Raw genomic sequence first — 26,266 nt, forward strand, 5'->3', positions numbered from 1 at the left:
GGAACTGACTCAACAGTACTTATCGACATCCCCTAAGTTAGAAATTAACTGAAATGCTTTAACACAAATACCCAGTCTGTCTCAGTCAGTCTCCTGGACAAAAGTAGCTCCACCTACACACACACACATACACACACACACCACACTCCACACCCCTTCCTCCACTCCTGGGCTCCACCACTTACAATTTCAAAGACCTAAAGCAAGTTTCTTTGCCTCTATAAGCCTTGATCTTCTCATCTGGAAAATGGGCACCATCACATTATTATAGTGACATTTAATGCAGTAACAATGCCTGGCACTTAATGTTTAATAAATGCTGTTTTCTTAGATGTACTTTGGACATGTGATCAGGAAGGGCTAGTCCCTGGAGGAGGACATAATGCTGGGTAGAGGGGTCATCGAAAAAGAGGAAGACACTCAGTGAGCTGGACTGGCATAGTGGCTATGACAACGGAGTCAAGCAGCAACACCTGAGGACCGGCAGCATTTCACGGGGTCGAATAGTCGGCTTGACGACACCCAACACTTTATTTCTCCTCCAGAGCTAACCAAGTGCCTGGCATCGAACTGATACTGAAACAGCTTCCAAATAAACACTCCAAATTCAAAGTCCCATGAGGCCAAGGATGACATCTGCCTTGTTCCCAGTGGATCCTTGGTGTCAACCAATAGCAATCAGACGTGGCCATAGACTATGCCAAGCAGGGAGTGTGGCCTGCAAGGGGCGCCAGAGAGCAGTTTCCAGCACCAGCTGTACACGTGGCCCAATTGAGTGAATCTACAGTTCACTCAAACCTACTTGGCAGGGCTGGCCACCCTGACCACACCTCAACTTCCAGCAAGGAGCCCCCAGTCCGGGTGCCAGCCTCACTCGCAGAAACTGCGACGTCAATGATTTGCAGTGGAGCACCCAGGTGTCTGTAACATCCAGGCTGCATTGAGAAGCAGGAAACCTGCAAACCACACCAGTCTCCTTCTAGGAATGTGCCGCAGGGTGGAAGCTGGGCTTGAAGGAAACCCCAGCAGGTGCACACCGTTCTCAGTGTGCTTTAGTGCAAGAAAAGGCCCAACTGTGTGCTGATGACTGGGGGTTGTTGATGCATGGAGGGGATTGTAACCATGGCAATGAAATGATACACAACAGGATGAATGTAAAACTAATATTCTCCCATGTAAACTATCACATAATTCACAATAAAACATTAAAAAAAAAAAAAGGCCCAAGACATCTCAATGATTCAAAAGGTGTCCACACAGCCAGTGAAGGTGATGGAGACCGTGTTGTGAGGAGGGCTTGTTTTAAGCGCAGGCAGATTTGCTAACATGTAGTCTGACATTTGAAACTCGGGGACTGCCTGTATGCAATTGCTGGGTGCACACCTTCCTGTACCCACGGACATCGTTAAGTGGCAGAAAACCACTCAGGAAACCAAAGCCCCAACTCCCACACTGCCAGGGGTGCAGCTCTCATCTCATCTCAACAGCCATGAGATCGCAACTACGAAAATGGAAAGTTGAACTGTCTCATGTTGTGTTATAGACAGCCAAAGGGTAAAGTTCATGCTGTTTGACATCAATCCAACATGTCCAGATTTACGCCTCGAAAACTCACTGGATTGTGCCAAGTTAGACACGGGAGGTGGACATAAGTTTATTTAAAGAGAAAAGTGGAAAGGCGCTCAATGGGTACCTCCTACGAGATGAAACTACAATGCAAATTACGATAGCGATCTAAAGGAGCCCTGGTGGTGTGGTGGGGTATGCACTGGGCTGCTAACCACAAGGTCAGGAGTTTGAATCCACCAGCTGCACCTCAGGAGAAAAATGAGGCTTTCCACCCCACAGCATGCAACCACCACCACCAAAATACTCTCGGAGAAAACATAGAGGTCAAAGCAAGCTAAGAATTCCCAAAGAGTTTAAGTCAATTCACTGAAACCCCTAATGTCATGGAGCCCTGATGGCAAAATGAACACACACGTTCAATCAAGGCTTTATTGTCGATTTAAAGACACTTCGGAAACAGGTGTTTTGTTGTTTTCACAAATTATAATCAAACCGAAAGTAATTTGGAGATGCTACACATTCTTTCGTGATTCAAAATAATGAGTCATTCAACGTCAAGTGAGGCTTATTGAAATCTTGTCTCTTCAGCTAATCCTCCCTGTATCGCCACAGAAGTAACTTTTTCAAATAGAAAACACTCATACCAGCAAAGGAACCGTACAAACGTGGAAATGATACGTAAAGATAAACAGACTGTGTGATGGATACGTGGCACGTTAGAAAGTACACACACACAGAAGGAAGACACTTAACCAGAGGCAGAAGCCGCTACGTTCTTAGTTACGGTGCACACAGCGAGCCGCAGGTCCACAGCTTTCGTTCTACTGTATCTGCTGAAGTGAAGTAAAAAAAGTCCCTGGAGACACGTGGGAATGGAATGTGCCTGCAAGCAGAGCAGTCTTCACAGGACCCCAGGGATCACGCAGGAACCCTGCCCGCTGGCGACTCTCAGAAAGACAAGATGGTCTTGTGAATGATCTCCACAGACTCACGAATCTCATCCTCCTTGATGACCAGCGGTGGAGCCAGTCTGATGATGTCACCGTGGGTTGGCTTGGCCAGCAGCCCATTGTCTCGAAGTCGGAGGCACACTTTCCAAGCATCGTAATCTAGAGGGAAAAAGAGTCCGATGTGATGCACTGGACCAAACGTCCCCTTGAGACACATGCGTGGACAGAATGTGGCGCTGTAGAATACACACTGGAATGCTAACCCACCAACCACTCCTCAGAAACCCTATACAAGGTCGCTGTGAGTCGGAACCGGCTCAACAGCACTTAACGATGAGAGTGCAGTCGGATAAAGCGGAATCCTCAGGTACCTGCTCCAAAAAGGCAGCTTTCAACTGCATGCTTGCCTTTGCTCTTCATCCTAAAAATGAAAGTCTGTTCCAAATTTCCGGCAAGCACCTATCTAATGTGTGTAAATGGAAGGATCAGACCTATCAGGGATACTGAATGGTTTTTCATAAACGTAAAAAAAAGAAAAGAAAACGCATGTGCTAAGATGCTATTAAGGAGCGCTGACAGTATAGCGGATTCCCAGCTGGGCTGCTAACTGCAAGCTCAGCAGTTTGAATCCACCAGTAGCTCCATGGAAGAACAATGAGGCTTTCTGCTCCCATAAGATTTACAGCCTCGGAAACACTATGCAGGGTGGTTATGAGTTGGAACTGACTCCACGGCACACCACCACGACACTGTATTAATCACACTATGAGGTATCAATACAAAAAGGATGTGGGTACAATGCAGATGCTAACTGATAGAAAATGAGCCCCCTCAAGCCATGGTGAACCCAACATATGCCTAAATTGGACAGACTCTCTCATATGCAGAGTGATTCCATCCCAGGCTGAACCCCTGAGAATCACCGAGAGCTATCAGGAATGCCAAGGCCAGCGCCCCACCCCGCCCTGTCCAATCAAAGTCTCTGGGGTCAGGCCAGGTATTTGATTCATTTTTAGACGCTCCCCAGGTGATTCTAAAGTGCAGTCAAGGTTAAAGTCACTGCTTTTCAAGCTCAGTCAAGTCCCTTCATGACACTACAGAGGAGGCCCGAACGCATCGGCATCAGCGGCAGCATTTGTATCAGCATCGCTACCTGCTCCTTCTTCCTCTTCTGACAGAGCAAGCCTTAAAGTGTGTGTGTGTGGGGGGGGGGGGGCGGATAGCAAAGGAGGAGTTTTTCAAAAAAGCACTCTAGACTGACAAAAAAAAACAAGGCGAGTTCTCCAAGCAGAATAACAAATGGCTGACAAAAACAAAAACACAAAAATTAATTCAAACGTGCCTGCAGTGGGTGCATGGTCTTGTGGTCCCACAAAGTCATGGGGTGAGACTATGCAAATAAGGTGCTTACAGCCCACCAAGGGAATTGGACAGCTTGCCGATAATGCAGCTAACATGTACCGAACCCTAAAGAAGGGACTCATCAGTTTTGCCATCCTGCTAGGCTTAAAATGAGCCACCCTAGAGGCAGAAACAGAGTGAGGGGCCCTCACTACCACCAAAACGAGGAGACAGGAATGGAGCTCATCCTTTGGACCCAGGGTCGTTGCCCTGAGAACATCCAAGACCCAGGAATCAGCGAAAGAGCTGTGGCATCAGAAACACCCAAGTCAGCCAGAAGCATCCGAGAGCTGAGGACCTTCAGGCTGAGGCTTACTGCAGGAGCGGACTGCCTCCCGGGAGCTTTGTAACACTAGCCTGAAGAGGCAGAGGCCAGGCTAGCCCAAGAGACCCAAAAGGTCCAAGTGACCCAAGAGGCTGAGGGCCAAGGAGAGGATGTCCTGACAAAAGAGCTATATCCCGAGTTGTTCCTGACCCTGAATTGTAACCTGTTACACTTCCCTAATTAACCAACCCCGTTACTATGAGTCTGGCCTGTGAGTTCTGTGAATTATCAAACCCAGCAGAGAAATAGAGTGTGTTATGGGAGGGAAAGCGGCATGTCTGATGTCTGCCTAACAGAAACCATCTTGATTCACCTCCCTACCTCATGAATTTACGGAGGAAAACATCTCCACGCCATTTCTGCAGCACCTCTGTGTAGGAAAGAGGTGGATTTTTGAAACTATTAATATAATAAATACCAGATAATACTTTGCCTCAAGGACAAAAGAAGGTCAATCAACAGTTTCACACAGTGGAAGCTGACAGCCCATTTAAAATACTGGATTCATTTTTGCTCTGCAGTTAAACTGTTTCCATACCTTTGGTCTCTTTAATGACAATAGCGTTCAATAATCCTTTTCCCCTCACAGCTGTGACAACGTCAGACGGTAGCTTCATAAGCTCGTGTCTCAACAGAGTACCCATTTTGTCGGCATTTTCAGCCAAGTTTTCTTCTTCCAGGACCTATGTTGAAATAGAAATCACACACAAGTTCAACGGGCCCCTTTTTTGTTGCTCCTTGGAGGGGACCATGAACTAGAAATAGAGGAAGAATATCATCCAATGAAGACTGGAGTTGCTTTACTTCCTAGTTTTCAAGGGCGGTTTTTTTTTTTTTTTAACCCCCCTCCCCCCACCCCCTACTTCTAGTAACCATCAAAGAATGTTTTCATGTGAAAACCCTGCTTCTGGCTAACAGTGGTCACATGCAATCCTTGTCAACCTTTGTGACTGTCTTGTCTCACTCAGCATTGTGTCCTCCAGGCTCAGTCATGTTACCCATGCATACATACACTACTACTCTTTAACTGTGCATAGATACAGTGTTACTCTTTAACTGTACATACAGTGTTACTCTTCAACTATGTGTACAGTGTTATTCTTTAACAGCACATAGATACAGTGTTACTCTTTAACTGTACATACAGTGTTACTCTTTAACAGCACATAGATACAGTGTTCCTCTTTAACTGCATGTAGCATTTACTCCATTTTATTCTACTGTGGATGTCCCAAAGTTTGTATTTCATACAGAGCCCTGCTTAATCATAAATCCATCTAATTTCATGGCAAAATAAGAGCATTCGAATTTGTTTAATGCAATGGATATGTTATCTTACTCGTTGAATAAATCAAGGAACTAAATTGTTCAACTACAAGGGAATTCCCTTTGATGTTTCTTTCTAAGAAAGTCCATCCTCAGAGATTATATAACCACTGTACAACCCTGGTGGTCATAGATGAGATAATGCTAAAAGCATCTGAAATCTTCCCCTGGGGGAAGAGAGAAGAGGGGATAGAATGCCAAGCTTGCTAAACAAGAGGCGTGTCAGACTAGATCCCAGTGTGACATCTCCAAGTCCCAGACAACTGCAAATTCAGGAAACCCTGGGAGAAAATCTAGCCTGAGGTCGGCAGTGCAAACTCACCTCAGGAAAGATGCAAACCGCAGGTGGGGGTGGGGTTTTCCTGGCTGTAATCTCTAGCATAATGGTTACCAATCGGGCTGCTAACCTCAAGGTCAGCAGTCCAAAACTACCAGCTGTTTTATGGGAGAAAGATGAGGCTTTCTGCTCCCATAAAGATTTGTAGACTCAGAAACCCTGTGCAGGGTCACTATGAGTCGGAAGCGACTCCCCGACTCCCCGACTCCACGGTACTTACCAACAATCTGTTATCTGAGGTTACAACAGGAGTCAAAAACAAGTTAAGGCACCTAACGACAGCCAAGGTCTCAAACCCTGACTCTCCTCTAAATAATGTTGCTCTGTGTCTCGGGTTGGGCAAGCCTATCAAACTCTGAATTACATACAATGGGTGTTGTGTGGCTTGGGCCACCCAGTGCGTTTACCTCGAGGGCAGAGATGGCCACTCGGCAACCCAGGGGGTTCCCACCGTAGGTTGAGCCGTGTTCCCCAGGCTTGATGGTGAGCATCACGTGGTCATCACACAGCACTGCAGAGACCTAGGGGACACAAGACAGCGCTGAGTAACCACTCCTACCGTGCCCTTCTCTGGGGTGCACCTTGGCACACATTTACAAAACAGGTATTAAATGTGACACAAAACGCCAAGAGATGAACGCTGTATTTCTGCCACCTTAGTTAGCCCCGACACCTTACAAATGCAAAGGGGCTTCAAAAGGCTCCTGGGAAAATGGACTTTAGAGACTATCTCTGTACATCAGACCCAAGATGTCGCAGAATGATCCAATGTTGGAACAAGATGGATGGAAGTTTGTTTCTATGCAGAACTCACACCCACAACCCAGAGCTCAAACGCTGTCACAGCTCAGCAGACGATGAGAAGCACTCTCTTCAAACCCGTCATCAGTCCCTTCAGCAAAACGGGCTCCACTGCAGTCCTTTCATCCATTTCCAATTACTGCCCCAGAATATCCCAACCAAGACAAGAACAACAACAGACCGTTAATTTTTTTCAACGTCCGTGTTCCGTATTCCTGGTTTTAAAGTGTTAGTAATATCACCAGGATCCTAGGAGAAAAGTCTAGAGAATAAAATAAAAATTTCCCACCCGAGTCTTATGCCAAAGCAAGAGCAGACACCATTCTCTGTCAACACGGACTTCGTTGTTTCAGTGAGTGTCCCATGTAATGTTTTCATCACAGATATCCCAGGTGAGCTATGTAGAATGCATCCACCACTCTGAGACCAAACAACTAGATGGTGCCTGGCCCACCACTACCAACTGCCCTGAAGGGGGATCATGTTACAGGATCCCGGCTAGTGGGAGAAAATGCAAAACAAAACCCTAAGTAATTTAATAATTTAAAAAAATAAAAGACGGGCTTACTGGTCAGAAAGAGACTAGAAGAACCTGAAGATGGCCCCGAACCACCCTTCAGGTCTGGAAAGGAACTCACCCTTGTGGCCCAATTTTCAGCCAAGGAGAACAAGGTATGCTCACTATGGAATGGTCAATCACAAAGCTGAGAAGGGTTAGGAATGTGGGTGGAATGCAAACAGGAACCACAGGGAGGGAGCAGGGTAACCGTTGTTACAGGAAGGGGATGGTATTCAATAAGACAAAACAAAGTGTATGATGTGTTGCGTGTAAAGCTGATGATCTTGTCTATAAACCTTCACTCAATTCACAATAAAAACCAAAAAAAAAAAAAAAGAAAGAAAGAAAATACCTCCTGTGGACTAGAAATCAACATGAAGCTTCTCTTATTCAAGTACAGGAAAGCAGAGGGTTTTTTTGTGTGTGACAAACTTCAATTGTCACACAGATCCAAGTTCAATTTGTATGACAAGGAGGCGATGCTTCCTACAATCTGTGAGTGAGAGAATCTGTGGAGCGTCGCAATTCAGTTCCGTTTCAGGAGTGGTTGGTGTGTTTGAACCCCCAGCCTTCTGGTTAGCAGTCCTGTGCTTATCTTACAATACCACACCAGAACAATTCCGTCTGTGATGTTCTCAAACTACAGTTTGTGTTACGTGTTTTGGAACGTTCGCAAAGCTTTCTGTGTGGTGGAAAACAGCAAGCACTTTGTTAATTCCATTCAGATAAATGCAGTGAAAGCAAACACTGTGTAACAAAACTCAGGATTTCTCAGCGCTTGCTAAGAGTGAGAAGACAATGGCATTTCTCCTGAATTTCTAGACAGAGCAATTTTATACTTTATGACAGTTCACACTGGGTTACAGCTGACAAGTGCCAAATCTGTTCCGGGAACAAGCCAAGTACAAGTTCTCAAATTCAAGTGGACATAATTGCGTCCTTGAGTAGCTGGAAATCATGTAAAGTAATTTTGAAATCACCTATGTGGACACCTGTATACTATACATGGGCTTTGTAGTCTCAATTATGTGGGGACCCTTCCATTCTTTGTGGAGTCCTGGTGTGGCACTGTGGACTGAATGCGCTGGACTGAAACATCAGTTTGAACCTCAAGATTGGCAGTTCACGCTGACCAGCCGTTTCTCAGAAACTCAAGTACAGGGCTACTGTAGGTAGGAACCGACTCCACGGCACTTAACAGCAACCCTTGTAACACACAGCATACCTTGATTGGGCAAAATATTCTTTCTGAAGGTATTATCTTAAATGCATGATGGATTGGAAACGTTCAACTTCTTTCAAATGGTACTTTACATTTATATACTTCATGTTCTGTAATGGGAACATTGTTTTCTAACGTAGCATTCATGGTGTTTCTGATGACAGTATGTGAAAGAGTTTTTATTAGCTTTCTGTCCTTGAAATACAAAGTGTACTTGATGATATTTAAAACATTTTAATTCATGTACGTCAACCAGATACAATTGTATATTCTTTTCTCATTGATGAAACTTTTAAGGTTCATTCCCAGTTTTGTAATACAAGTATCTGAAAAGGTGTCAAATGCCTATATTCATGTATTTGAACGAAAGCAACTAAGGACTGTTTTTCTCCTTCACAGAATGTATAAAGAACATACCCATGTTCACACTACAAAGTATTGAAGATAACAACATGGAAACCAGAAACAGCCACTTGTTTTCTCATCCACAGCAAACATTTGTAACATTTCCCCTTTTGTCATACATGTGTACTTTTCTAATGTTTACAACTATTGTGATTTCATCTACTCAAATGAACAACAGCCCATTTTAGTGAGAGCATGGGTATCGCCCATCCATTGTTTTACATAGTGTACTAATTGCGGTGTGGCGCTGTGGGTTAATGCACCAGACTGCAAAGCCATCTGAGCTGCAAGGTCAGCAGTTCAAGCTCACCAGCTGCTCCTAAGAAAGCCTATACAGGGTTGCTATGGGTCGGAACTAACTCGATGGCACTTCATAACAACAACCACCACTAATTACCTTTTACATACCTGAATGGGACAAACTGTACCCAAATAGATGAAGCTAAAATGTTTTAGCACATTATGAAAGTCAAGTGTGTATTTGTTGCCAGTAACAGGGATATTGCCAACATGTTCCATGAAACAGAAATCAATGTGAAGGTTCTCTTATTCAATCAAGTACAGGAAAACAAGAGTTTTGCAAGTTGTCAAAGTTCATTTTCTGTGATATGCATATGAATGACATGTGCAGACACTCAGGTTCAGTACATGTCATTAAAAGTGTTCTCTTGTTCTCAAAATAAAGTTTGTCTCAATTTTTGAAAAGCTGACACAGCTTTCTGTATGGTAGAAAACAATTAACATTGTTCATTCCATTCAGGTCTATGACACTGAAACAGGATGAAACTGTATGAAAGCATACACAGACACACAAAAGTAACAGGTGTGGCGCTGCAGGGTCAGCATGGACTGCTAACCTCAGGTCAGTGGTACAAACCCACCAGCCGCTCCTCGGAAACGCTACGCAGGCTTGCTATGGGTCGGAACTGACTTGACGGCACGTAACAAGAAGAAGATATAACAAGAGTACTGGTGTGACGCTGTAGGAAAAGCACTCGACAGCAAGGCTGGTTTGAACCACAAGGTCAGCAGTTCAAGGTTACCAGCCACTCCTTGAAAGCCATGGGTCGGAACTGACTTGATGGCTCGTAAAAACCACAATAACAAGGAAGATCAGCACTGGACTGCTAACCACAAGGTTGGCGGTTCAAACCCACTAGCACTCCTCACAAACCCTACGCAGGGTCTGAGTTGGAACTGACTCAACAGTACACAAGAAATATCAAACCAACAGAAGCTTTTCTCAGCGCAAAAAAGTACTTGAAGAGTGTGCAACAAGACACGGTGAACATCCAACTTACCGGGTACAAGCCCCCAGAAAGGGCCTTGCCAAGGAGGACGACATCAGGCCTCACGTCTTCATGATCAACAGCCAGCCATCGGCCCGTGCGGGCCAGTCCCGTCTGTATCTCATCAGCAATGAAGAGAACCTGTGGGCAGACAGCACCAAGGCCTTAGTTCTCCTTCCACGGCAAAGATCCTTCTGTCTCACACGCTTCTCCTGCTCATTTGTAATTCCACATGTGCCCTCAGAGTTGGGGAAATGTGTTAAGGACACACCAATTATTTACAGGGCGGGTCACTTTCTGCTCAGATGGCTCCCACTGTCCTTCCACAGTGGGTTGGGAAGGGGGCCATCTGGATGTACGGGTAGTCCCCCGTAATGAAGGCCTAACTCCTGCTGGCTGCTGTGTGCTGTGGAGTCGGTTCTGACCCACAGTGACCCTGTAAAGGGTTTCCGAGGCTATAAACCTTTACAGGAGCAGAAAGCCTCATCTTTCTCCCACGAACAGTTTCGAACCGCTGACCTCATGGTTCACAGCCTGATTCGTTACCACTACGCTGGCTACCAGAGCTCCTTCTCCTACTTCCTCTTTAATGTTACAGAAATGAGCTTCCGTTTTGAAATAGTGAACCCCTCCCAGCTCACAGGAAATGCTTCATCACGATCACCTTCACTTGCTGCACGAGCGCCTTTTCCTCCACTGACCACAGCCCTAAGGCCACTGCCATCAAGTCAGCTCTGACTAAGTGACCCTAAGGACAGAGTCGAAGCCCCACACGATTTCCAAGGCCGTGAATCTTTCTGGAAACAGACCGCCTCATCTTTCTTCTGCGGAGGAACTGGTGGGTTCAAACCGCCGAGCTTTTGGAGGGCCATCAAGAGGTTTAACCATGGTCCCACCAGAGATTCCTTCTTGCACTAAATCTAAATAAGAGCCAGGGGCACGTTCTTGCTTACCTACAAATCCAGATGTCCTTCATAACCCAGGGATATCCTACAATTCCTCTCTGGAAACAATGCATCTGCTTATTCTACAAACATGTATTAAACAGTTACTGTGTGAGACAGACAGGAACCCTGATAGCACTGTAGGATCAGCACTGGACTGCTGACCACTAGGTTGGCGGTTCAAGCCCACAAGTTGCTGTGCAGGAGAAACATGAAGCTGTCTTCTCCTCTAACAATTTACAGTCTCAGAAACCCCAAATACGGTCATTCTGCGTCCGAATTGACTTTTGATGGCAGTGGGGGGAGAGGAGGGGCTTTGGTTATGTGAGAGGGGGAGGAACTCTTGGTGACACCAAGGATGAACCAGTGGACGGCTGACCAACAGTTGTGGGTGGTTCACATGCACCGGCCACTCCCTGGGAGAAAGATGAGGCTGGCTGCTTCTGTAAAGATCTGCCGCCCTCTAGGGTGGCTGGGAGTCCAGGTTAACTACATGGCAGTGGGTTTGGGTGTTTGGTTTGTGTGAGAGGGACTGTCCGGTGGCAAATAAAACAGACAAATATTAGCTTGAATGAACCCAGAAGGAAGAGCAATTAAGCGCTTGGCTGCTAACCAAAAGACTGGTGCTCTGTGGGGAAAAAATGTGGCCATTTACTTCCATATAAAGATGACAGCCTAGGAAACCCGTGGGGCACTTACTTCTCTCTGTTATGCAAGGTTGCTACTGGAGTCAGACTCGACTCACCAGAACCTAGCGATGTTGGGGCAAGGGTCAAGAGATGACATTTTAGAGCAGAGGTTACAACAAAGGGCTCTAGAAAGACCTGGACTGTGGATAAGATTAAGAATGAGAGAAGGTCAGGGCCGTGCTGGTGTTGAGAGGCCAGTCAGATTTCAGGGGCTGTGCAGGTAGCTGACACTGAGCACAAGAACACTCTGCAGCTACTAAGATGAAGTCTCCCCCTGCTGGAAAGGAGATGTTCAGCCAAAACTTAGAGGCAGGCTGGCCTGGGGTAAGGGATCCCTACGGGTCATCATGAGGGACCTGGTGCTGCGTGCAGAGATCTCGCACGCCCGTGAGGTATCCTGGGTCAGGAACAACAACACCAGCTTCGCCCTGAATGGGTTCCACCATGAACGCAGCAACTGTTGGGTCCTGAAGAGCGCGCTACAGAACAGTACGGGGAGAAAAGAAAAAGAGGATACGTTTTAACAACCTCCCTTCAACCGCGCTTGCAAACCGGAAATCCTAAGCTGTACTAGCACCATGTTGGGAAAAAAAAACAAGTTTTCCTGCTAACTTAAACATTCAGACTTCACTAGGAGGAGGCGGCTTCAGAAAGTTCATGGGGGAAATAAAATAAAAAGATAATGGAATTTCTCCATATACATTTTTTTTTTGTTTAAGTTTTTATTGTGAATTGATTGCAAGTTTACAGGGCAGATCATCAGTTTTATATTCAACAAATCATATACTTTGTTTCATTACAATGATTATAATCCCCTCCAAGTGCCATCAGTTAACAGTATTTCTCTCTATGCATTTTAGCTCTTTTTGGTTTTTTTTTTCAAACACTTAGGCACATAATAATTTACACCACCCAAGGGCACATTTTGCAAGTCTGCCTCCTGGCTGCCAGCTCTCAGTCCTTCTCTTCCCATGAATCTAGAGTCCTCAGCTGCTCTATCTCTCCATGTCCCCATCTCTGCCTCCATCTCTGGTGTCGCTGCTTCTCTGGATAAGGTCCTGTATTCCACTTGTGCTCTTCTCCCTTGATGGCACTAGGGTCCTCTGTTTCTGGACTGTAAGATTAACTACTCCACCGTTTTTGTTACAAAACTTCTACCTTTACAATTTCTCCATAAACTTTTTGAAGCTCCGTGATGAACATTTAATTACCAGAAGCCCCAAAAACTTCAGCTTTAAGCCACTGTGTTCTATGTTTTCTAATACATAAACTCATTGTCAGTAAAGCCGAGTTTGGTGGTGGTGGTGGTTATATCCCGTAGAGTCGGTTCCGACTCATAGCGAGCCTGCATAGCGTTTCCGAGGCTATAAATCTTTTAAGAGAGCACACAGCCTCATCTTTCTCCCGCAGAACTGCTGGCAACTTCAAACTATTGACCTTGAGGTTAGCAGCCAGACTCATAACCACTACACTATCAGAGCTCCTTAAAAACCCACAGTAGAACTTTTAAATCCATTTCAAATGAGTCTGCATTTTACAAAAGTCTCCTACTTCATAATGTTAAAAAATTAGCTGGAAACGGAGTCATTTTATCTAGCAATGTCATCCCAACACGGGCAACATCCAAGTTAACTGTCAGGAAGGACACAAATCAAGTGGTCGGCTGGTTGTAAAGATTAAATCTTGTGTTGGAAATTGACCGGTACAGAACATAGGCCTGAAACCATAGTCAAACTGTAGACAAAAAACTTCACTACAGTCACAGAATGTGTGCTCAATGAGGGAGCCCTGGTGATGCACTGGCCAGCGCTTGGCTAACCCAAAGGTTGAGGTTCGAACCTAGCCAGCAGCTGCACAGGAGAAAATTCTGCTGATCTGAGCCTTTAAAGATTTCCGACTCGGAAACCCTGCGTGTCAGAAGCGAGCCAACGATACCCCAAAACACACACAACATGAAGTACCTCAAGTGCAGGGAGGTCGTTGTAGGGAATGATTTCAAAACCTGGCATAAATGGTCCAAAGCCATCGTAACTGGTGGGGTCCGTGGAGCTGGAGATGGCAGACAGTGTTCTACCCCAAAAGTTTCCAGCTAGAGCAAAAGACCAACACTGATTACCAACCAATTTCCAAACTATTTGAGTAAGCACTGTCCCCTGCTCATTCTCCAAAGACAAATCGAGTTCTCCTCTGTGAACATCATGGTGGAGAAGGCACGGTCCAATGGCATTTCCCACCAAACCCCAGAGGTGGGACATGTAGGAAGGCACGATGTGTCCCACAGGTGTCTAAGGATGGCAATACCCCATGAGGATGAGGACCACAGGCTCACCCATCTCCCCACCGCCTGTCAGCAGCAGCTTACTGTGCCCAGTACTGAGGTACTGTCCACGGCCTCCATGCTGCTGTCACTGGTGTTAGGGGTCAGGGTCAGTTTGGACTCACAGTGGCCCTGTGTGGGATTCTCAAGACTCTGCAGCTTTACAGGAGCAGAAAGCCTCATCTTCCTCCCACAGAGCAGCTAGTGGGTTTGAACTGCTAACCTTGTGGTTAGTAGCCCAGTGCTTCTCCTACAGGACCACCCACTAACTTCATTTTGTTGTTGTTGTTGCTGGGGCCGTCGAGTTGGTTCTGACTCATGGTGACCTTATGGAGGGTTTCTGAGGCTTTAAATCTTTGTAAGAGCAGGAACAACTCACAACACTTATGGAAGCAGCAATCAAGAAATCAGATGATGTATTGCATTAGGCACATCTGCTGCACAAGACCTCTTTATAAAGTGTTCAAGAGCCAAGATGTCTGCTTGAGGACTAAGGTGCGCCTGACCTAAGCCATGGTATTTTCAATGACCTCATATGCATGCGAAATTTGGACAATGAATAAGGACCGTAGAAGAATTGATGCATGTGAGTCACAGTGTTGGAGGGAAATATTAAAAGTACCATGTACCGCCAAAAAAACAAACAAGTATGTGTTGGAAGAAGCAGTCAGAATGTTCCTAAGAAGCCAGGCTAGCCAGACTTCGTCTCTCATACTTCAGATATAACATCAGGAGGGACCAGTCCCTGGAGAAGGACATCATGCTTGTTAAAGTGGAGGTTCAGCAATAAAGACAAAGACCCCCCCAATGAGATGGACTGGCACATTGGCAGCAGCAATGGGTTCAGGTAGATCAACAACTGGGAGGCTGGCACAGGACCGGGCAGTGTTTCGTTCTGTTGTGCATAAGATCACTACAAGTCGGTACTGATTCAACTGCAACAGCAAGAGCAGAAAGCCTCACCGTTCTCCCAAGGAACTGCTGGTAGGGTTGAGCCGCCAGCCTTGTGGTTTCCAGTTCTGTGCTTACAATATTCTTGTGAAGCCTCTCACCTCTCATTTCTGCCTTATTGTTGTTAAGTACTATCCAGTCAGTTCCAACTCAAAGCACCCTGAACAGGGTTTCTAAGGAGCGGCTGGTAAGCCTGAACCACCGACCTTGTGATTGCAGCCGGTTCTGCAGCCCAGCGCATTAACCCTCAGAGCCACCCCAGGACTCCTGCCTTACTCATCCACAAGTCACAGCACACTGGCTTGGCTCAGGCTCATGGAAGAAAAGGGCATCCATCAGGCCATCAGTCTGTCTGCTCTCTTGGGCCACAGAGCTTTCCCCTCCATGCCTCACTCAGCCTGCAGGTATAAGGCCTTCCCTCATCTCCCCACCCCATGGACTCTTCAGCTGCTTGCTACTCAGGTGAAACCACCTGTGTACCTTGGCTAACGTGGAGTCTCTCTGCAGCAATGAAAATCAGCAAAATGGCACTTTGCTTTAAAGAGACAATTACATTGCCCTACAACAAAGGCAAGAAGCTCTGGTATGAGTTGGGCTGCTAACCTCAAAGTCAGCGGTTCAAAACTACTAGCCATTCCACAGGAGAAAGCTGAGACTTTCTGCACCCATAAAGATTTACAGCCTCGGAAACCCTGGACAGAGTTCGCTATGAGTCGGAACAGCCTCCACGGCACACCACCTCCACCACAACAAAGGCACGAGGTTTTACAACGGCAGCACCAAGTGTCGACCCTGTAGGACAGAGAGACTGCTCCACAGGGTTTCTGAGACTGTGGATTTCTGCGGAGGCGGACACCCTCATCGTTCTCCCACAGTTGGTGGGCAGCTGGTGGGCTCAAACCACCCATCCTTCTGTTACCTGCACAATGCCTTTCCCAATGCTCACCAGCAGCTCCGTTGCTTAATGTCGCATACCTGCAAAAAGAATCTTGGCTTTGTATTTTGGGATGCCCTTGACGGTGTAGCCCCACCTCCGAGCAAGCTTGCAGGCTGTCTCTCCTGCCTCCACTCCTATCAAAAGGAGGGAAAACAAATTCAGGTTTGGAAAACGTTTTGCATTTTTGGAAGATGAAGTTAAGTTCCCTAACCTAGTACAAGGCAGCCTTTACCTGTATTCATAGGAAGAACTTTGTGGTAGTTGAAAAGCTTTGTTACGTACTCCTCATATTCACCAAGGACATTGTTGTAGAAAGCCCGCGAGGTTAGGGTCAGTTTGTCGGCCTGGCTTTTCAGAGCATCCACGATCTTAGGGTGGCAATGTCCTTGATTAACAGCACTGTAAGCACTCAGGTAGTCGAAATATTTTCTGCCTTCTACGTCCCACACATAAATACCTAAAACATAGTAAAAACAAGAATTCTAGAAAACTACCAGATTACAGAGAGTCTACAAATGAACCTGCTCACAAGTCCTCAACGTGCCTGCACAGACTCATTCAGCAGAGGGGGGCTTCACAAAGTTCATGGAAAAATGGAATTGAAAGATATTGGAACTTTTTCCACGAATTGTTTGAAGCCCCCTCATACATTTGTGGTTAAGGATCATTTCAGTTCAAATATGACACACTTTGCTCTATCTGTTGAGCTTCAAAATGCATATTTAACAAGGAGAACAGGATAAGGGTATAAAGTCTGGGTGAAACCTTTACCCAATTCTAACATTGTTAAGTGCCATCGAGTAGGTTCCGACTCAGTGACCCTGCATAGGGTTTCCAAGGAGCATCTGATGAGCTTGAACTACCAACTGTGAGGTTCAAACTGACTTTGCAGTCCAGCGCATTAACCCACAGCGCCACACCAGGACTCCAATTCTAACATTAAGGAGCCAAAATTGGAATTTAAGGCAGAGCAGTTGCACAGATGAGAGAAAGCTACAAAGGCTGTCTGTAGCTGGTAAAAGCAGGCGCTAACACCTAGCTGGTACCACGTACCACGTACTCCACACCAGCATTGAGCTGGCCGCTTCCGCACTTCTCTCATCAAAATACACCAAGACTCTGTGGCCACTGGCTGTCCAGCTCACAGAACTCGGCCAGTCAGCACCGTGCAAACTGGACTTGTGCTCTGACAGTAGTAATAATCAGTCCATGGTAAGATCTAACACAATAAAATTAGCTCCGTGAAAAGACCTGCTGGGAGCAGCCAGGCAAGTTGCTCAGGGGTGCGCCTGCAACTCCTTTTTTCTTACAAGAGACAAAAGGAAAGACAACTGAGCAGTGGAGGGCCCCAACACCCCCAAGAAAGAAGAGCTGGGAGTGGACTGTGTCCTTTGGGCCTGGGGGTCCTGCCCTGTGCAGCTCCTAGATGGACAAAAGACAGATGCCCAGACACATGGAGATCCCCAAGGAATGCTGGGCCTGCAGACGCTGAAGGGAGACCAGGGCCTCTTCCCGGAGCCCACAAAGAGACAAAGGCCTGAAGTACCCCTGGAGCTGGGGCTCTGAACTTGGACTTCCAGCCTCCTAATTTTGGTTTGTTCAAGCTGCCCTCTTATGGTGTTTCTGTTGTCGCAGCACCAGAGAACCAAGACACCTATTCCAGGCAACCAGGCACAAACACACAGGACGAGTTTGTGAAGTAAAAGAGTGTTGCATATGTGACTTCATTGGACCCCGGAGCTATCGAAGTGTTCTTTCACTACAATCGACATTTCACAGGTCAAGACAGACTGGACAAAAAAGGCAGGCTGTGCGAATGCCGGCCACGCTTACCTAGGGTATTTGTGTTTGGGTTCTGTTGAGAGCATGCCCAGCAAAACCTACACCAACTGACAGTTTCTGTAAGCACAATTCAGCCACATGGATGACATCCTTCGAGTTGTGCGCCATGCTTCCTTCTCCTTTCCTGACAGTTCCTCCCCCGTGAGCATAAACTCACAGCCCCCAACCCCACCCCCAAGCTGCCTGGCTCATCTTTCCAGTTGCTGTTGTCAGTTTGAGTCCACGTTGATAGTTCTTACAAGCGCACACTGCTCAAAAGCAAAACTGATTGGCTGTTCCGCTGAAGTACTGTTTTGAGACTTCAGGGGATGTTTGTGGTTGAAGGTTTATGTACTCCTATTGATTGTAACTTTTAAGTTAAAATCATGCCAACATTTTAAAAAGGAAAGCATGGGGACACAGCAGGACTTACTGGCTTAGTCAGCTAGTGTTGCTAAAACAAAACAACCATAATGGTATTTAACAAACAGAAATGTATTTTCTCAGAGTTGAAAGGGCTAGACGTCCAAGTTAGCATTCAGGGCACCACCTCCAAAGGAAGACGGTCTGTCTGCTCTGGAGGAAAGTCCTGGTCTGTTTGAGCTTCTGCCATCTGCTCTTACCCCGTCTCCACTTGTCTAATCTGCTCCTTTTCTCACTCTTAAGGAAGTGATGTGGCACTGTCGAATCAGCACTGGACTGTAAACCACAAGGTCTGTGGTTCAAACTCACCAGCTGCTCCTCAGAAACCCTGTACAGGGTCACAATGAGTCTAACTGAATCGAGGACACTTCCCAGCAACAAGGGACTGACTCACGACACACCCTACACTACACATCCTGCCCCATAACAGAAAATCTTTCCTAAATGGGATTATAACTGCAGGCCAAGAGGTTAGGCTTTATAACACACATTTTGGGAGGACATAAAACGTATGCATCTTCAATTTCCTACTGGTACAAATCCATCACTACCAAAAACCATGAGTTCATTTCAACAAATGTTGAAGTCATTGCATCTACAACATACATGTCAAATCCATCTGAGAAAGTATGTGGCGAAAAAACCCTAAAAGCATCCAAATGTTCAAAAGATTTTAAGCTACCAAACAAACCTCAGAGAAACCTAGATTAACATAAAGCGTACCTTTTCCTTTCTCCAGGGCGACAGGTAAAGGGTGGTAGTTGTGCGCGCCATATTTAGATTCCCGCTCAAAAATGTAATCAGAGGACGGAGGGCCTTGGACTGTTTTTTTAGCCGCAACAGACACAGCAGAGGCCACGGAAGAATGGACTCCCCGGCGGAGCACAGCGGCAGGCTGCAGACGAGCGAGCTTGGAAAGCAGCATGTCTGTCCAGCGGGAACGCAAGCAGATCTGTCCAGAGACAAGAGGCGCCGTCAGGAGAATCTTCCCCATGTATGCTGACTCTTTAAATATTTGTGGGGTGCCTGCCAGGAATCTGTGAGAGAACTAACACCTGCTTTTGTTTAGATTGGAAGTCAAAAAGGGAAGCAAATATATAAATGTTTACAATCCAAACTAACAAGGACCACAGTGGGAAAATGTGTGAGGTGCTAAGGTGAAGTGCTGAGACAATGGGGGAGAAGGGGCTTTGCCTTCTCACTTCCACCCTTCCACGCCACTTAACTGGTTATGAAATCACTATAACTAGACACACACAGACACTTTTAAACTATGTGGAGCTGACTCTGGGGTAGTTGAACAAGGCTGGCAGGGGCTAACAAGCTGGTGTCTGATCTTCAGTTGGAAACTAAAGCAGCATTCACAAATGTTATCAATGCCAGGACGTAACAATATCATGTAGTTCAAACTACTTTTCATTGGATATATATTTCCACAACTTAAAAAAAGAGGGGGGGGGGTTGGGGAGGGGTCTGTAGGGTAGAAGCCAGAGGCAGGGACCCTAGTTGGGAGAAGAGGATCTACAGAGAACAGTCACGGGGACAGAGGGAGAACAATTTTCTATCACCTCTGTGGTTGTGTATAGCAGGTGAGGGCATGAAGAAAGAAACTGGTTTCTACAAAGAAAATTGTCGTTAATTACCATCAAGTCAGAGTCCCGGTATGGCTCAGTAGGAGCAGCCCTGGACTGCTAACCACAGGGTTGGCAGTTCAAACCCACCAGCTGCTCCTTGGAAGCCCTATACAGGATCACTATGAGTCTGAACTGACTCCATCGCACTTAACAAAAAGGACAACAGTCATCAAGCCAGTCCCCATGCACCAGGGGATTGGATGTTGTGACCCACAGGGATTTCACTGGCTGATTTTTCAGCAGAAGATCACCGGGCCTTTCCCCAGTCCGTCTTAGAGCCTGGAAACTCTGCTGCAGCCTGTTCAGTACAGCGGCATGCAAGCTGGGAATGATGCCCCGGCTGCCTGAGTGGAAGGTGAGAATTCTACCACCGGTGCACGGCAATATAATAGGGACCATCATACAAAAAAAAGGTGTTCGGGGGAGTGCATTACTGGGCTAGGAAAAGGCTTATTAAATCGAACACCAAAGACACAAACTACAAAAGTAAAAATCTGATATTTAATCACAAAAACAACATCTGTTGGTCAAAAGTATCACTAAAAAGGTGAAAGGCAGAAAATTGTTGCTGTTGTTAAGTTGGTTCCAACTCATAGTGGCCGTGTCTACGGGTTCCAAGGAGCAGCTGGTGGTTTGAACAGCCAACCTTGTAGTTAGTAGTCCAGTGCCACATCCGGACTTCACAAAAACACTAGGGAGGAAACTATTTTGCAATTTATAATAACCTCTGAAAGAACATTTATAGGAAGTGTGATCAAACCAACAGAAAAAAAGACCGAAGATGAAAACAGGAAACTGTCAAAAGAAACCATCCTGCTATCAAGGCTGTGTCTCTAGAATACACCCCGCAAAAATCTACACTGTCAAAGCAACTGTTGAAAGAGAAACAGTTAATTAGGAACGAGGAAAGATCAGGTTACACTACCTCATTTGCGTGCATGTGAGCATAACAGCAAACTAGCATTTACTCACATAGAAAACAGTGCTCAGCTGCTAACAGAAAAGTGGGGCAGTCTGCTTCCAAGGAGATTTCCAGCCTTGAAGCCCCGTGGGGTCAGTTCTACTCTGTCCTACAGAATCTACTGAGGACGATGGGTATCTGAGGCCTCCACACCAGTGTCTCACACCACAGTTTGTAGACCATTTACCACTTAGTATCCTAAGCCATCCAATAAGGACTGAGCTATGGAAGGAACTAGAGATAAGAGAGAACTGGAGAAAGTGTGCAGCAATTGCATCTGTAGAAAAAAGGCTTAATCCTCTCATGACTTGTGGGACACACACACTGTCTCTGGAGTGTAATAGAAAGCTGTTACTATTAGCGTGTGCTGCCATTTGGGAATGTGGGAGGAGGCTGTATAATTGTGTGCACCCAAAGAAAAGGACGCCATTCCACCAACTCAAGTATCAGACATGTATGTCCCACTAATTGCATCAAAATCCATACAACCTCAAAAATTATTTTCCATTTCATTCAAAATGCCTCCTATTACTAAAAAGCATAGATTCGAGCAAAAATTCAAGGCCAAAAACAATTCCGCCATGAAGGGATTAAAGATAAGTCAACCCCATTGAATATGTTTCCTCTTCTCCAGATGGAGCTGGTAAAAGGGGATAGGACAGGATGGGGATAGGACACTTTAGATTCAGTCGTGAGCAACTGTTATCATGACCAACTGCATTTGTCACAACTGTAGAGGTAGACGATGTGAAACAATAAGGGGGAGTAGTTAATCTTTCATTCTAGAACCATCTTTCATCTAGGAAGAGCATGAGCAGAACATGAGATTCTAACCAGAGAAGGGGTGGCAGCAGAGGCAATGACTCAGAGGGATGGAGGAGCAAAATGCGTACATCCCAAAAAAAGAAATAAAGATGATTAACACTGTGAATCGACAGCACGTGGAGGGAATCGGAATCGTGGCAATGAAACAAAATATGATTAGTTGAGTTTGAAACTGATGATCTGCCCTGGGAACTATCACTCAATTCACAACAAAAGCTTTAAAATAAAAAAATTTTTTTAAATATTCAAGATTAGTAGAAAATTGCTAAAAACTAGGCATATATTTAAGGAGCTATGGTAGCATGATGGGTTAGGCGATGGGCTGCTAACCACAAGTTCAACAATTCAAATCCACCAGATGCTCTGTGGGAGAAAGATGAGGCTTTGTGCTCCTGTAAATATTTACAGCGTCAAATACAGGGTCGCACTGAGTCAGAATCAGCTTGGCAGCATGCAGCAAGCACATTTACTATTCCAGACTAGACTTATTTTAAATTGACAATTCATGTTTCAGAAAGATTCCATCAGTGAGAAGCCACGCAGTGTGGTACCTCACACTTTAGATCCGAGCTGCCACACTAGCAAAGCATTATACTTGGCACTGGTCTTATTTCCCTTCCAACTTGACACTACCCAGTAAACCCAGCATGCTCCAGACTGCTCACACACAAAACAAAATCCAGAACTCCAGTTTTCCAAAGACTCACCCACTATCTGCTTTTCCCACACTTCAGACTGGAATGAGGATTTTAATCTGAGATCCAGATACAGTCTTCTGATGGTTGAAGAGCTCTTGAAATACAATGTAGAACTGCACATATAAACACATTTTTCACTGAATCTACCTCAAAGGAGCAAAAAGCAACGTGAGATGTTAGGCGAATCTAAGGTCCAACTCGGTCTTATTCAGTAAGAAGGGAGGAAAGAAGAGTGATAAAAACTGAAGCCACATGGAGACACTGGACACATGGTGCACTAATGGACCACGGGAATATCAGTCTCCACAACCCTGAGACCAGAAGTACTTAGATGGTGCCCGGCTCCCATGACCAACTAACTGCTCTGAAAGGGAATACATTAGGTGTCCTGGAGGGAACAAACCTCAGAATCATAAGAAAGATCAAGTTTACTGGTCAGCTAGAGACTGGTGGGACCCCATGGTGACTGGGGTCCTTAGTCGTCACTTCAGGTTGGAAAATGAACTCACCCCTACGGCTTCATTTTCAGTCAAACAGAAGCTAGGTCTATAAGGGGAACCAACCACTGGCCTGTCAGTTGGTCGTACTACAGTGGAGCTTCCAGACTAAGACAGAATAGCGAGGAGGAGACAAGGCCTCCTGCTGAATGGTTAGTTGCTGAAAACCTTATGAACAGCTGCAGAATGCTGTCAGATAAGCCCCTCAAAGTAGAGCTGACAATGACTAAATGAATGGAGCAGAGCTTTGGGGGCTTTCATTTGCTGATGGGGCACAACTCAAAATGAGGAGAAACAGCTGTAAACATCCAGAACACAGAATGTACGAAGTATAATCTAGGAAAATTGGAAGTTGTCAAAACTGAAATGGACTGCATAAAGATCGATATCCTGGGCATTCGTGGGCTGAAATGGACTGGTATTGGCCATTCTGAATCAATCATAGGGTTTTGCTATGCTGGGAATGACAAAGTCAAGAGGATTGTACGTGTTTCCACCACTCTAGCATCCTCTTCGTCACCTGTCTTCGACCTCACCCACCTCTCTCGAAATGGACCCCAGCTGCTGCTGAGCCATGGTGGCTCCTGCAAGTGCTAAGAGTGCAGACGCCCCTTCTGTAAGAAGAGCTGCTGTCCCTGCTGCCCAGGGCAGCATCTGCAAACAAGTGCAGCTGCTAAGCCTGACGTGGGAGAGCCCTGCCAGACGCAAACAGAGCCACCTGTACAAAGCTGGAGTGTTTGCTCCTACAATCCTGACCCATGTGTTAACTCCCTTTTCTAATATCCACACACCTATAAGGAAGACCAGTTAACACCACTATTACCCAAATGTACACCCCATCACCAAAGCCAAAGATGAAGACACTGAATTCTACCAACTTCTTCAGTCTGAAACTCATCAAATATGCAATCAAGATGTGTTGATAATTACTGGTGATTAGAATGCAAAGGTTGGAAACAAAGAAGGATCAGTGATTGGAAAATGTGGCCTTAGTGATAGAAATGATGCTGGAGATCATATAATAGAATCTTGCAAGACCAATGACTTATTCATTGCAAATACCTTTTCTACACAACACAAATGGCAACTATACACCTAGACCTCACCAGATGGAATACACAGAAATCAAACTAACTACATCTATGGGAGTTCTGGACTCCTGGTGTGATGCTGTAAGATCAGCGCTGGACTGCAAACCACAAGGCCAGCAGTTCAAAGTTATCAGCTGCTCCTTGGAAACTATAGACAGGATCGCTGTGAGTTGGATCCGACTGGACAGCACTTAACAACAACATGGTGGTCCTGGTGTGACGCATCGCAAGGTCAGTTTGAACCCCAGGGTCGGTGGTTCATACTCACCATCCACTCCTTAGAAACCCTATACAAAGTCACTATGAGTTGAAACCTACTCAGCAACACTTAACAACAACAATGGGAAGAGATGGGAAAAAGCTCAGTATCACCAGCCTAACCAAGGCTCTGGTAGCGTAGTGGTTACAAATCGGGCTGCGAACCTTAAGGTCAGCGGTTCGAAACTACCAGCCGCTCCGCGGGAGAAAGATGAGGCTTTCTACTCCAGTAAAGATTTACACCCTCGGAAACCCTGTACAGGGTTGCTATGGGTCGGAACCGACTCGAAGGCACTTAACAACAACAACCAAGGCTAGGAGGCCTGGGGTGGCATTACTGTGGGTTAATGTGCCAGACTTCAAAGACATTTGAACTGCAAGGTCGGCGATTCAAGCTCGCCAGCTGCTCCTCGGAAACCCTATACAGGGTCGCTATGGGTTGGAACCGACTCGACGGCACTTCACAACAACAACCAAGGCTAGGGGCCAACTGTGGAACAGAACATCAACTGTTCATATGCAAGTTCAAGCTGCAGAAAATTAAAACAAGTCCATGAGAGCCAAAATAAGACCTCGACATATCCCACCTGAGTTCAGAGCCATCTCAAGAAGTGATCTGATGCATTAGACCACACGAGCTGTAGGAAAACATCAAGAACATTATATAGGGAGAAAGCAAAATGTCATTAAGAAGGAAAAGACCACACTGGATGTCAGAGAGACTCTGAAACTTGTTCTCCAATGTAGAGATGCTAAAGCAAATGCAAGAAACGAGGAAGTGAAGAGCTGAACAGAAAATTTCAAATTGTTATAATGAAATGTGCAGCAACCTGGAGTTAGAAAACCAAAAGGGAAAAATATGCTCAGGATTTCTCAAATTGAAAGAACTGAAGAAAAAATTCCAGTCTTGGGTTACAACACTGAAGGATTCTCTGGGCAAATTATTGAATGATGTAGGAAAGAAAAAAAAAAAAAGATGGAAGGAATATACAGAATCACTGCACCAAAAAGAAACAGATGATCAACTATTTCAAGAGGTAGCATATGATCAAGAGCCAATGGTACTGAAGGAGAAAGTCTAGAGGCATGACGGTATTGGCAAAAAACAAGGCTCCAGGAACCGATGGAATACAAACTGAAACAAACTGATGCATACCTGGAGGTGCTCACTCTTACGTCAAGAAATCTGGAGGACAGCTACTTGGCCAACTAATTGGAAGAGATCCATGACTGACCCACAGAATATGGAAATCATCTAACAATATCATTACTGTCACATACAAGACAAATTCTGCTGAAGCTAATTCAGAAAAGACTCTAACAGTTCATCACCAGATTCAGGAGAGGAAATGAAATGAGGGATCTCACAGCTGACGTCAGATGGATCTTGGCTGAAAGCAGAGAAGACCAAAAAGATGTTGACTTGTTCTTTATTTACTGTGCGAAGACTTTCAACTGTTGGATCAGGTCAAACTATGGATCACATGGCAGAGAGCAGGAATTCCAGACTACTTCCTTGTGTTCTTGAGGAACCTGTACATAAACCAAGAGGCAGTCATTTGAATAGACCAAGGGGACACTGAGTGGTTTTAAATCAGTAAGGTGTGTGTCAGGGTTCTCTGTTTCACCATACTAATTCATTCTGTATTGTTGCCAATCAGTCTGTTCACAGTGACCCTATATAGGGTTTCCAAGGAACAGTTGGTGGGTTCAAACCGCTGACTTTATCCTACAGCACTACCCCAGGACTCCTCTACTCAGGAAGAATTAATGCTTGGTTTGACCAATTAAACAAACAATAAAACACTGATTTTTACCTATTGATTGATTACACTTTCTGGAAAGAAACACAGCCACAAAGAAAGTCTTAAAATGTTTATATTCTCAGATCCACAATTTCACTCTCAAGATTTCTTTTGTATAGTGAATAATTGTTACCATGGCTAATTGCGACTATCACAACTGTAAAGGTAGAAGTTTTATAACAAATAGTTAATCTTACAGTCCAAGAATAGACCCTCAAGGGAGAAGAACAC

At 45.5% G+C, this 26,266-nt stretch overlaps 1 protein-coding gene across 1 annotated transcript in view; it reads right to left on the bottom strand.

The window, feature by feature from the left end:
* Window positions 1-2,517: 2,517 nt before the first annotated feature.
* Window positions 2,518-26,266, bottom strand: part of OAT (ornithine aminotransferase) — a 50,174-nt gene continuing 26,425 nt past the window's right edge. The window contains exons 4-12 of the mRNA XM_006867465.1: window positions 18,990-19,218; window positions 16,255-16,479; window positions 16,061-16,156; window positions 13,779-13,906; window positions 12,174-12,296; window positions 10,197-10,325; window positions 6,316-6,429; window positions 4,784-4,928; window positions 2,518-2,678 (exon numbers count right to left, since the gene is read on the bottom strand). Coding sequence (XP_006867527.1) covers window positions 2,518-2,678; window positions 4,784-4,928; window positions 6,316-6,429; window positions 10,197-10,325; window positions 12,174-12,296; window positions 13,779-13,906; window positions 16,061-16,156; window positions 16,255-16,479; window positions 18,990-19,218 — 1,350 coding nt within the window. The remainder of the gene's footprint in view (window positions 2,679-4,783; window positions 4,929-6,315; window positions 6,430-10,196; window positions 10,326-12,173; window positions 12,297-13,778; window positions 13,907-16,060; window positions 16,157-16,254; window positions 16,480-18,989; window positions 19,219-26,266) is intronic.

Source organism: Chrysochloris asiatica, unplaced genomic scaffold (assembly GCF_000296735.1).
Source record: "Chrysochloris asiatica unplaced genomic scaffold, ChrAsi1.0 scaffold00105, whole genome shotgun sequence".
In the NCBI taxonomy this organism is placed as follows: Eukaryota; Metazoa; Chordata; class Mammalia; order Afrosoricida; family Chrysochloridae; genus Chrysochloris; species Chrysochloris asiatica.